Source organism: Zychaea mexicana, assembly GCF_025766255.1.
Source record: "Zychaea mexicana strain RSA 1403 chromosome Unknown BDB00scaffold_6, whole genome shotgun sequence".
NCBI lineage: Eukaryota > Fungi > Mucoromycota > Mucoromycetes > Mucorales > Lichtheimiaceae > Zychaea > Zychaea mexicana.
Window position 1 is genome coordinate 24218 of NW_026516669.1, and position 11838 is coordinate 36055.

At 43.1% G+C, this 11838-nt stretch overlaps 3 protein-coding genes across 3 annotated transcripts; all 3 read right to left on the reverse strand.

Moving 5' to 3' along the window:
- Positions 1 to 2159: 2159 nt before the first annotated feature.
- BDB00DRAFT_800715 (Gti1/Pac2 family-domain-containing protein) lies at positions 2160 to 3362 on the reverse strand. The gene has a single exon (XM_053121810.1). It carries the CDS (start codon positions 3252 to 3254, stop codon positions 2421 to 2423), a length of 834 nt encoding a protein of 277 aa, XP_052984292.1. The 5' UTR covers positions 3255 to 3362; the 3' UTR covers positions 2160 to 2420.
- Positions 3363 to 4308: 946 nt separating this feature from the next.
- Positions 4309 to 6270, reverse strand: BDB00DRAFT_800719 (alkaline phytoceramidase family protein). The gene is made up of 7 exons (XM_053121811.1): positions 6107 to 6270; positions 5906 to 5963; positions 5729 to 5838; positions 5571 to 5619; positions 5320 to 5483; positions 5036 to 5230; positions 4309 to 4687 (listed from the first exon to the last, which is right to left on the reverse strand). The coding sequence occupies exons 1-7, from the start codon at positions 6181 to 6183 to the stop codon at positions 4594 to 4596; spliced, it is 747 nt and encodes a 248-aa protein (XP_052984293.1). The 5' UTR covers positions 6184 to 6270; the 3' UTR covers positions 4309 to 4593.
- BDB00DRAFT_800725 (uncharacterized protein) lies at positions 6271 to 7283 on the reverse strand. Its single transcript, XM_053121812.1, has 3 exons — positions 6948 to 7283; positions 6758 to 6882; positions 6271 to 6684 (listed from the first exon to the last, which is right to left on the reverse strand). Exons 1-3 carry the CDS (start codon positions 7058 to 7060, stop codon positions 6377 to 6379), a joined length of 546 nt encoding a protein of 181 aa, XP_052984294.1. The 5' UTR covers positions 7061 to 7283; the 3' UTR covers positions 6271 to 6376.
- Positions 7284 to 11838: the final 4555 nt, after the last annotated feature.

The window sequence follows — 11838 nt, forward strand, 5'->3', positions numbered from 1 at the left end:
GGATGCTGGATGTACGATGATATGGTATCTGTTGGGAGGGGGTGAGGGCTAGTGGAGTTAGCTGCTGCTCCTGGTCTTTAGCTCGATCCCTAATAGCTATCATATAGCACATCATAGTGTTTTTAAAAGCGTAATTTATAAGCTATAGATAGAAACACGTCCATGCACGTGCGCCTGATATGTGTCTGTCAGTATATCATGCATACATACGAACTTGGATGCTTGCATTCTTTTTAAACACCACTGCGTCTCTCTCACTCACTATAATATAGCAGCGAACCTAATAACAGTACCAAGCGTACTTATCTATGCTGCATCACGCATATGTAACTGGGATCCAACGTTAGGACATCATCTTTGTAATACATCTATCAAAGAGAATCAAAAGGGTGGGGCATTTGAAATGGATAGTAGGCAGTATGTATCTTTCATAATGCAACAACAGTGCTTGTGGGGGCGAGGAGGGCATACGCTGATGATCATCCATTCATCACTCTTATCTAATTAGCAAGAAGTGATAGTTTTCTATTCGCTTTTAGACATAAACCACTGCATCTTTTTGATTCAACCAAGCCCAATAAAAGCAAAAGATTCTGGACCTTTTCGCCCAACACTTTCTGGTTAGTCACTTGGAGAGCTGTGATAGCCAGTATTTCTTCTTGAAGAATAGAGAAGAACATGCCTTTGTTGTGTACTACCACCTAGGTCGCTATCTTCTGTGTGCTATAGTTTTGGGGGGGGGGTGGGGGAGTGTGTGAGGGATGTATTGAAGGATTGTTTGTTGCAGAACAACAAGTGCCGAGGCCAGTAGTTTGGGGGCCCACTACTCTTTGGTGGTGGTGAATGATGATGTTCGACGTGCGTAGTACTGTATGTGTGTTATTTTGTTGTTATGTTTTGAATGGGCGCACACAATCCGAAGCTTAAATTATCCTCCAGCGCTCTGTACCGACGACTTGTTGAAATCTGTTTATGTTGACTTGACGACTGAATGAATGATTTTGGAGCTATTCCAAATATAGCAGTCCATACCAGCTTGTCGCTAGTTTATTCTTTTCTCTCTTTTCTTGGTCGCTGTGCCTTTGTCACTCACTCTTTCTATCTTTTGGTCAAAGTTGCTGGCAAGCACGCCTTGTTCCGTTGTTCCGTTGTTGTTGTTGTTGTTGTTTGGTAGCTTTCCTACAAACTATATACCAACAAAGAGAGAGCGTGTGTGTGTGTATGATAGAGAGGGCAAAGTGGGTAGTGGGGATTGTGAACGAAATCAAAAGAAAAGAAGGATAGAGTTTTTCAAGAGAGATTTTTCTTTCGATTGTATTCGAGCAGAATGGACTCGTCTGTGAGTAGTGTGGACAATGTGTTCCTTGCAGAAATTGATAGAAAACCATCGAACAACTACCTCTTCCGATTAAGGTTTGGATTGGACGAAAGGAGGATGTTGCAAAAGGAGAATGGTGCCACCTCACAGTGCTCAAAGATAGCGGGTATTGGTATGACGATGATTAGTGAGAAGCAACGCCCAAGAGTTGTAACCTCTTGCGCACTTAACACACACACACACAAAAGTGTAGGGTGGGGGTGGGGGATCGGCAAAAGAGGTTGATCTATTTATTATCACAGTGTGCGTGTGTGTGTGTGTGTGTGTAAAAGAGAGAGAGAGAAAGAGAGAGCAAGCATGCTTGTTTCTTTAAGGTTCGATGTATGCCATATCGGGATTCTGCTTCTGTGGATCGGGGGAAATCGTTTGAACGCCCACCCCCCAATGATTGCTATACACACTTGACCATGTATCTATCTATCTGCTCATATGAAAAAGCACTAGAACACTCTAAATGAGACGGACAGAGAGAAAGAGTATACACAGGAGAAAAGGGACGGTGCTCTTCTTTGGAAGGTTTATTTCTGCAACATATATGAAAAATATAGGAATAAAGGATGATAGGAGCGTGTGTTGTTTAATAGAGTGAGCGTGGGCTGCTTGTTGCTTTAAAGAGGTGTGTGTGTGATTGCATGCATGTTAAAAAGGACCGCTGTTTTTTGTTTCTTATTTTTTTTTTTACGTACCACCGCGCTTATGTGTGTATGTGTGTGTGTGTTTCCCCAACGAAAAAAAAAAGTTAACCACAGTTTTTTTTCTTTCAATGTTGTCGTTTGTTTTTAAGAAGAATTAATTTCAAAAGAAAGGCAAGGGCATATGTATATTATGGCGTGTGTAGTGTGCAAAGAGAGAGAGAGAGAGAGAGAGAGAGTGTGTGTGTGTGTGTGTGTGTATGTGTGCACCTGTTTGTTGTGCAGGTACTTTTTTAAGGGTTCTGTACAGGAAGAAGATTGGAAGGGCTTTGTTTGCGATGCGTTTAGAAGAAGAAGAAGAAAAAGAAGAGAAAGGGTATGTATTAATTGTAGAAATAGAAAGAAAGATTTCAGAGACGCAACTGACACTCTAGAGCCTTGAGCTGACGCGCGTCTTCGGACGATGATGTAGGCGAGTTGATATGAAGCAGTGGCAGCAACGGGGGTGACGGTAGTGCTGTCGTGTTGCACTGGAGCGGTCGACACGACGCCGGCGGTCGTTCCTGCTGCTGTAGCTGCTCCTGCTCGCTGTGGTGGCTGTGTTGCACGAGAGGCGCGCGTGGGGTATAGTAAATGACGGGCGATGGAGGACATTCGACAGCAATGTCCTCGTCAGAGGAAATGGGCGATGAGGACAGCGATGGCGGCGAAGGGCTTATCTTTTTGCTGAGCATGCTGTGGATGGTGGCGGAATGGCCGCCGCTGGTCTCGAGAGGGTTGAGTTCCGGATAGAGGCCCTTGGGCACTGAGATGGAGCTCAGGAAAGGATCGGCGGAGGGCAAGGCGAGTCTTCCGGCGATCACGTCTGCCTTGGTATAGTAGGAGATCAAATGCAGCTTTTGATTTGACGCAGTGCAGATGGAGAACGATTGCTTGATCAAGCCGTCCTGTTTGTACGAGTAGATGGGCGTCGTCTTATTGCGTCGCGGGCGTCGCTTGGTGTCGAGCTCGCGGTATGTGAGGAAGCTGCCGAGGACACGGCTGGGCGACCATGTGCGGCCGTCCGTCCAGCGACGCATGCCCGCCTCGCGCTCGTCCCATGCAAAGACTGAGCCAGACTCGATCTTAGAGCGCTCCTTGGATGACAGTCGGCGTTGGACCCGACTGAGCTGGCCGCGACGGCATGCTTCAAAGACGATGAGGGCGTCCTGCGGTGTTTTGATGTGGCCGACGTAGGTTTCCATGAAAAAAAAAAGAAAGAAAGAAAAGAGGAGAGAGAGAGAGAGAGAGAGTTTTAAAGCAAGTATAGAATTTTCAGAGCAGATAAAAGACTCGAAAAGAGACAAAAGAAGCAAAAAGGCAGCAGGAACAAAAAAGGGCGGAAATGAGGAAAGAGAGAAAAAAGGACACAAAAGAGACGGAAAAAGGACGAGTGCTTTTTATACGTTGTCTGCAGGTGGGAAATTATAAGGTTTGCGCTGGTGGGTGCTAAACATGAATATAAATCGCATATTCATGCACAAGGGGGGGTGGGTGGTTGGGTGGGGGCCAGATGGGATTTAGCCATAACGATCGATTAGCGCACATTTCCATATCAGGCAAAATGCCCATCTTTTCGTTTTCGTCACGAGTGGGGGATCTCGGTCTTCCTGGTCTTGGCCTTCTTTAGTCTCAGAGTAGAGTTTGCGTTTGCAGAGAGTTAAGGGGGGTGGGTGGGTGGGTGGGTATGTCCCACCATTCTCTCACTCACTCTCTCTCGTGGTGTAAGCTACACGTTTAATCACCCACCAAACCACCCCCAACTTTGTGTGTGTGCTATCGCTCCTATTTTAATCGACAGAAAAGTAAAGGGCGCGCCCTAGCGTCTTTTGCACAAAAAAAAAAAAAGGTGTCACATTACACCGCCTTTCCTGCAAAAAAGAAAAATTCATTAATCAACCAGGTCGAAAAAATTTGTTCGATGATTTTCTGTGATGGCAAAATAACCATTTGGGATTTCAGCGGGAAATTGCACCTTTTACTAAACGAACTCACACCGCTGTTAAAACACTCGACAAGCGGTGTGTGAGGAGTGAGAGAAAACGACTGCTGCTGCTACTACTACTACTACTACTACTACTACTACTACTACTACTACCTTGGCTGTCTACATAATATACTGTATAGCACTCCCGTCTCTACTACATACCTCCTCCTATCCTTTTCTTTTGTTCTCCTCGTTCTTTTCAAGGACAAACCACCTTGTCAAAGGTCAAATAGTTCATGGTAAAGGAAGGGGTGGGGTCTGGGGGGGGGTTGTGCTTTAATAGCAGTAGAGTTAGATCGGAAAAGAGGGACCATCCCATGGTGTCGGGTACAATCACAACCTTATTATTATTATGTATTATTACCACTACTATTACCACTACTACTATTATTTGACCTTATCCTTGACCCGGACATATGGAATCAGATGACCGAAATAACAAATCTCAGGCTTATTTCTTCCTTGTGTTTGCTCCTCCTCCAATGCCACCTGGTGTCCGCATGCGACATAGAAGAAGTGTAAACTGGTGCACATCTGCACAAGTTGTTTTTACGAGTTCAGTAACATGCTTTGGGTTTGTTTTCTATCAACGGCACCCCCAGATCCTCCATCACGAAGCAAAGAAAGAGAAAACTTACTAAAACGTGCCACCTACAAACAACATTTCGAAAGGGGGCGTGTAAAATAAGCATGGTGAGAACAAGTCAGCATATCTGTCTTCACACGCGAACGCACATGTATGTACTAAAGATCACAGTAACATGCGCGTTCTTCTTATCTCTCTCTCTCTCTCTCTGTTCCCCCTTCAACAACCCTCTCTTATATATTCTGATTTTAGCGTATTTCTGCTTTGCCTTCAGCACTCTGTATGAATTGGTGGATGATGTGTCGCCTAGTATCCCACACGATTGGGCCTCTTACTCCCCCCCCCCACTTCCTTTCCTTTCCCGAGTAGTAGTAACGCTCCTCTTTTCAGCTCCTTATTAAAAAGTGCCTTACCATGCATGGAGCTGGGGATTGTACAGGTTATACTTTTGGTAAACAAAACACAGATTCTTGTCAAACAGCCAGACACCCAGAGCGAGTGCAAGGAACTGAGCACCTCGATGGAAAAGCCGGACGATTTCCTGATTTTGCGTGGCTCGGTACATTTTCCGTACAAACCACAGACAGCCCCACATGACACAGCCAAATCTGTAATGTTTCCAATCAACAACGAGATCGGTTGTTGGGGGGTGTGGGGGAGGAGAACAACAACAACAACAACTATCCTTGAAACTTACGAGGATTGAAACATGAAGAACTGGGTGGTTCCCTTGGATTGACTGGTCACATAGGTTGCGAGGGCGCAATACAGGGTGATGCTGATGGCATAGAATGGACCGCGGTAGCCGTGTTGATCGAGCAAGACGTAGAATAAGTAGCATGCTGTCCATACCATTGGGACCTAACAGACATGTATTTGTTAACTTTAAACACACACACACACACATGTATTACATGTCGGGCATAATCAATGATAGCAAAGCCGGACCTCATCCCACATCTGGTGCTCAAACTGTAAGGTTGCATGGAAGAGTACGCTGTTTTGGGTCAGGTTATTAAGTGCTACTGCTGCTGCTGCTGCTACTGTTGCGAAATGGCGTTTACTTGAACACCCTTCCCCCCCCCACTTCTTCCTCCTTCCTATACCTGCCGATCCCGACTACAACAATCAAAAGATAGCTTCCGGATAGACGCCACCCGAGACTACGATGGTGAAGTGCCACCCCCAACAAGCCAAGGAAAATCATTGCCAAACTCTAAAAAAAAAAGTTTATATTTCTGCTATACACTCAACTTTTTTCCACACACCGTTCACCAGCTTACCGAAACGGTGTTCCAGAATTCGGCGACATAGTGGCTGTAAGTGTAGTTATCCTCGCACCTATAGAGCAAAAGTTGTTGTAGTCATAGAAACCAAAACCTTGTTTTAGAGGTTCTCCCCTCTTTCGTCTTCACAACCGGGTTGAAGGATCCACGGTTTTGGGAAACTTTTTTTTTGCCCAATGTCAATGCTCCATTCCTTACCAATCAACTGAACTCGTAATGGGTCCCCAATACCCTTCCGCTGCCAGCCGATTACCGTTACTACTGGCACTGGTCATTTCTTTGCGTATATGTGTATTTAATATAAAGAAAATAAAGATACACGGAGTCCCTTTAAATAGAGATACGAGCAAAGAGAGGAGTGTGGTAAGAGCACGCGTAAGTTTGGGGCAAAGACAGTAAATCCCGCTTTTAGGCTTGCTGTGTCTGTGTGTGTGTGTGCTATGCAAGGCAATCAGGGCTCTAATTTATTTAAAAACACTCTTGAATCCATTCAAGCACTTGGTCCATTTCATCGTCGTCGCCGTCCTTTTTGATGATATCCACCTCGCTTTCAATGAGGAAGCTGGGCGCTCGCGATACGGCCAGGATGGGAAAATAAGGCTCGAATTCAAACGACGGGAGCGTTTTGGGATCCACGGCACTCGGGCCATCGATCAGGATTAATCCGGAAAGGGGCTGGTTAGCAACGTACTTTTGACACAGACGCCAAGCAGCTTCGCCGTGGCCGATAAGCACGGGTGGAAACATGGCCAAGTCACGTACTTTGGCATCCAAATCTAACAACGTATTCGTTCTGTTACTGTGTCACACCTTTCTCTTGTATTCTGTTCTGTAAAGAAGAGGATTTACCTGTATACCACGATTGTAGCAACGCATTGCCATCTCGGGGATCTTTGTTGTTGCTAATTCCGAGTTGTGCAGTAGCGGAATCAAATCCTGATTCTGATAGTAGCGTTTGCCATCGTTGTGTTAAGCTAAAAATAATTAGGAATCACTGTCAAGATGGACAATGTCTTTTACTCTTGTTTGTTTGACTTACGCCGGTGTAGTGTCAGTGCCTACAAACAACACAGGCATGGGCCGTTTACGCGTGCCCTGGGCAGCCTCGGCCCTGGATACCGTGATGAGTCTTCGGATCGTACGGTGCAACATGTGTGTTTAAATTACAGAAACACAACAATAGAGTTAACAGGGCTGAATCCCCCCCCACCCCCAACCCAATAATCCGGAATTTTTCTGCATGAAACAGTGTGCCTCACACGCTCAACCATAGCGACCTTCTTTACTTTTGAAAAAAAAAAAAGTTCTCTCAATAAAAGAAGATGGTGAGCAGAATACAAAAGTACATGTACACATGCAATACCATCACTTGCTGTTATATGCGCAAACCCAAGTAAAATGGTACGGAACACGCCACGTTTTCATGAAGAATTAATATGCGGGGGAAGCAAAAAGACATTTTCTCTAGAGGGTATAAACTTGATGATGGTTATTAACGTAGAAGCTATCCAAATTGCTGTTGCCACTCTTCTTGGCCATTTAAGGTCTTGTAATTATATATATGAAGAAACATGGTCCAACACCCAAAAAAGAAAATAAAAGACTTCGTCGCTATTTAATTCGAGATCGGTTGGACCAGGATACATTTTCTCAAACTCTGACCCGCTCTATATATGAGCAGTATAGTCACATATCTCTTGTCTTGGCATGCTTTGTAAGTTTATGATGTGTGTGACAGAGATAATATGATGCAGTAGCAGCAGCAGCAGCAGCAGTTCCTGTAGTGCAATATCAATTTCTTTGCACAGTTGCGAGGACAGTAATACAGCTGCTCGGCTTCTATTTGAAATATGTACTTAGGTACTATATGTATGCTCTACACACATGTATGATAGAAAACCTTCACATGCTTTAACATGCTCTTTAGTGCTTGTAAATACTGCTCATATTGCGTTTAAAAATGTCGCAAATGCATCCCAAAACATTCAAGGATAGGTTATTAGGGTATCCATGCTTCGTGTTGCGCCTTTTGTACTGATTCGTCCTAGCTCGTTCTCATCAATAATTGTTACACATTATCCTGACGCAACATATTGCTTCCTATCTGTTTTTTTACGGATAAGCCATTAGTAATTTTTTCGTTGCCTTGGGCAATATACATGTCTCAATGACGTCAATACTACTGAAATTATTAGCTTGTCTACATCTGTTTCGAAACTAGTTATCTGCTTTCTTTTTCCTCGACTCATCGTCACGCCATACAGTCTCTTGTCGAGTATAAAATTAAATCTTTGGTCGAACAATAAGCGGCCTAGTTGATGTTGTAGATTTATCTTTTCTTTGGATTCAGTGAAAAGAGCTGAGAGGTTGTAACCGAGAAGACGATAGGGAGAAAAGAATCGAATGATGTAAGAAACATCTAGAAATTCGGACCAAAAAAAAAAAAATACATGGAGTCGCTTATACTTATTTGACGATACAGCCAAAACCGCTAAACTGAGAATGTTCTCGATAAATCTACTAGTAATTGACGCCCTTTTCTTACTTGCAATTTATTTTTCTTTTCTCCATGCATCCTACCCCTCGCCTTGTCCCAGAAAACTTGAGAAAGTAAGCGATAACAATGAAGAACTTGTTGACATTATTTTATACTATGCCTCTTTGTGTGTGTGTATGTGTGTGTGTGCGCACATGGAAACGCGTAATGCTACCAATTTTCAAGAAGCAACGCACCGATCATTGCACCAATCTGGAATTATCAGATCTCCGGTAATCAGGCATTACTACTGTACCACCAAAGGCTGTTGTCGGTGGGTGTTGCTGCATGCGCCTTAGAACACACTTTGCTGTAATCCAGAAGTCTTGGTAGCATTATATCAGTCCTCAAATGTTCAAGAAGATCAAGTAGTTTAGCACGGTCATGCATAAGGTATACGTAATTTTCTGTTGATATCACAATGATATGATGTATCCTATGATTAATAGCACTACTGCATACTGCTGATAGATGATAGTGATAATATTCTAGCAAACCATTTTATATTTCCCCGAAGTCGAAAGACCCTTTAACATCCAAATAGACAATTAAATCTTGGCAGTATATTTGGGGGAATGATTGGGGGGGGGGGAGAAAATCGAGAAGATGTGAATCAGGAGCTATGTAAGAAGAGAAGGGGAGTATGCAGCAGAACTATGACAACATCATCAAGTCCATTCACGACTTATTTTTCTTTCAGGGTTTACAATGAACTGTATTGCACTACTGATTTCATGGTACCTTCCTTTTGAAGAGTATACCGATATTTCCCTTTTAGATAAAAATAGCAGTTCTTTTGTTGTTGTATTTTTAAGATGTGGGGGGGGAAGTTAGTTGTTATATAGGGGGAGGGGAGGAGATGAAGAGAAAGTGAGATAATGCACCGGTGCACCGGGAAGACGGGGCCGTCAAAAGAGTATAGAAAGAGAGAAAAAGATCGACGACCCCGACCCGATTTGTGTTAATAGAATTTGGGTTCCCCAACCATTTAGCATTTCTTAGTACATGAGATCATGGTTTATTTTTGATACAAACACGAGCATGACATGCTGAGCTCTTTTTTGGCTCATTCTGCTGCGTTGGAGTATATCGGTAAGTTTAATAGAGTATGTGATAGACATAAGGGCGGCATAGTAGCAGCATTCGAAAATAAAAAGGTTTGGTGCTCTGCATAATTTACATGTGCATAAAAGACTTTGAGGGGGGTGGGGCATTGTATTTACACGCTTCTGATGATGAGGATGATGGATGATGATAACAATAATAGCCAAGTGGATGATTGATTACCGTGTGTTATTGATGATACATAGCATACCATACTCCATCTGTTGATGCCGGTGCTATTTTACAAGGTGTTGCTGGTGTGTATAGCTAATTGATAGTTGTACCGTTTTATTCTATGCAGGATGCGCGTGGTTGTCTGTTTGTGTGCGCGCGCCCACGTACAATTATTCTGAACAGGACCATCCCGATCAAATTACCGATACAACATGAATGAATATGTAGCAAGGAACGGAAACAAATCAACATATGCTGCGAATGTATGCGTTTATCAACCGTCCTATGTCCCAGAAACATTAATGAAAAGTGCACGATGATGTTCATTATCAGCAGCAGCAGCAGCAGCAGCAGCTAAAGTCATTTTTTTGACAATCCTCCCCCATCTTTCTCTTCTGTATGTGCCGTGCAGGTACATATCTTGTATTTTGGTCATTGATCCATACATTGTGACAGTGAATCATGCTGCCCCCTTCTACACTGACCGTCACTCTGTGCATGTGTACTAATTTGTTTATCCGATGACCAGCATTGATACTAGCAATTTCCCCCATCTTTTCTTCCCCCGAGAAAAGATTGTTATTAATGACGCCGGTGAGAAAATGTTATGATCAGATACCAGTAGTTGAAGTGTAATAGGGTGCTCTTGGCTCTTCTGAATATCAAGTCATCAATGCGTCATTGTTAGAAATGTTATATCTGTTGTTACTGACTACTGATGCGGCAGTTAGAATCTTTATGTGCTAATATTAGTTACTGTATTGATGATATATACTACAGTGCGCTATTTATGCTCCCTACGGTGCGGTGCCTAACGTGTGCTGCGACTTTTGGAAGGGGAAAGGGGCGGATGACGATGGTGTCGGCGAATTGTTGCCCTGTGATGGCTATGTTTATTATGTTTCTATTGCTTCAATCAAGTGCAGAACCTAATGATATTATCATCCAGGAATTATGCTTGTTAGAGCAACCAACATCGAACGCTCTCGAATTGTCTTGTACATTGTCCCGATGCGAATCTTAAACAGAGATAGTCTCTTTTATCCTGACTCTACTGATGTTACATGTTATTATTGTAAAGCAAGGTTCACACGCTAAACATATTTGAGCTGCATAATATGCGTTATAGGTAACTAACAGCACCACCACAACACAAGCAGCAGCGCATAATACCACCCACCATCTCTATCATCATTACTATCATCCACGTAGTATGTCATACGTGTTGAACGGTGGTACCTTAACATTCTAAGAATGAGGTCACTCTTTAAAGTCCTCTCTTTCCCACTCTCCTTCGTGCTTTTAACCCCACCCCCCACCACCCTAAGAAACAGACATATTTGGTAAAAGGTTCCAAAATATTTTTCTAGCGATTGCTAGTAGTAGTTTTTTTATCATTGTCCGTGGTGCTGAGAGGGTACCCATCCCTACTACTTTTGCTACACTCCACCACCATACTACACTAATGCATGACAATTTTAGATTCAAGATTATATGCTACGGGGGCCTTAAGGATATATAACCTTCCATATGCTTTATCTTTTTGTTATCTATAGACTGTGAGGAGAGAAAGCAGAGGGAGTGGGGACAGGGAGAGGAAGGACGAAATAGAATTCGTGTAAACATAAACTAAATGAACATTAAGAGTATTGTTACAGTTACTTTTCTCCCTCAACCTAAGTTTAATCACCACCACCACCCCCTCTCTCTGTGCATGTTTTCTTAGTGTCATGATGGATGATTACATAGGTGACATGTAATATATATATATGCAATAATGTAACTATAGCGCCAATCGATACACGTAGTAGCTTTATGGTTTTTGCTGCAATGCAACGTGTTGACGACAGCTTACATTCAAAAAAAGTTTTAAAAAATAGTTCATGCCAAGATACACTAAAAAACATTCATGCTACTAATCCCCTCTGCTACGTGTTCTTTCTCGCAGCAAGAGATGCTTATCATTGATCAAGGAAACAGTAGCTCTGCCCAGTAAATGATAATATCACGTCCTCTTACTCCAACTTTTTGCACAGTGAATGTGTGTATGCATAATGTTATAGTGACGGCTACAAGTACAAAGCAACTTCTCGCCTAACCAAAAACTGGAGGGGCG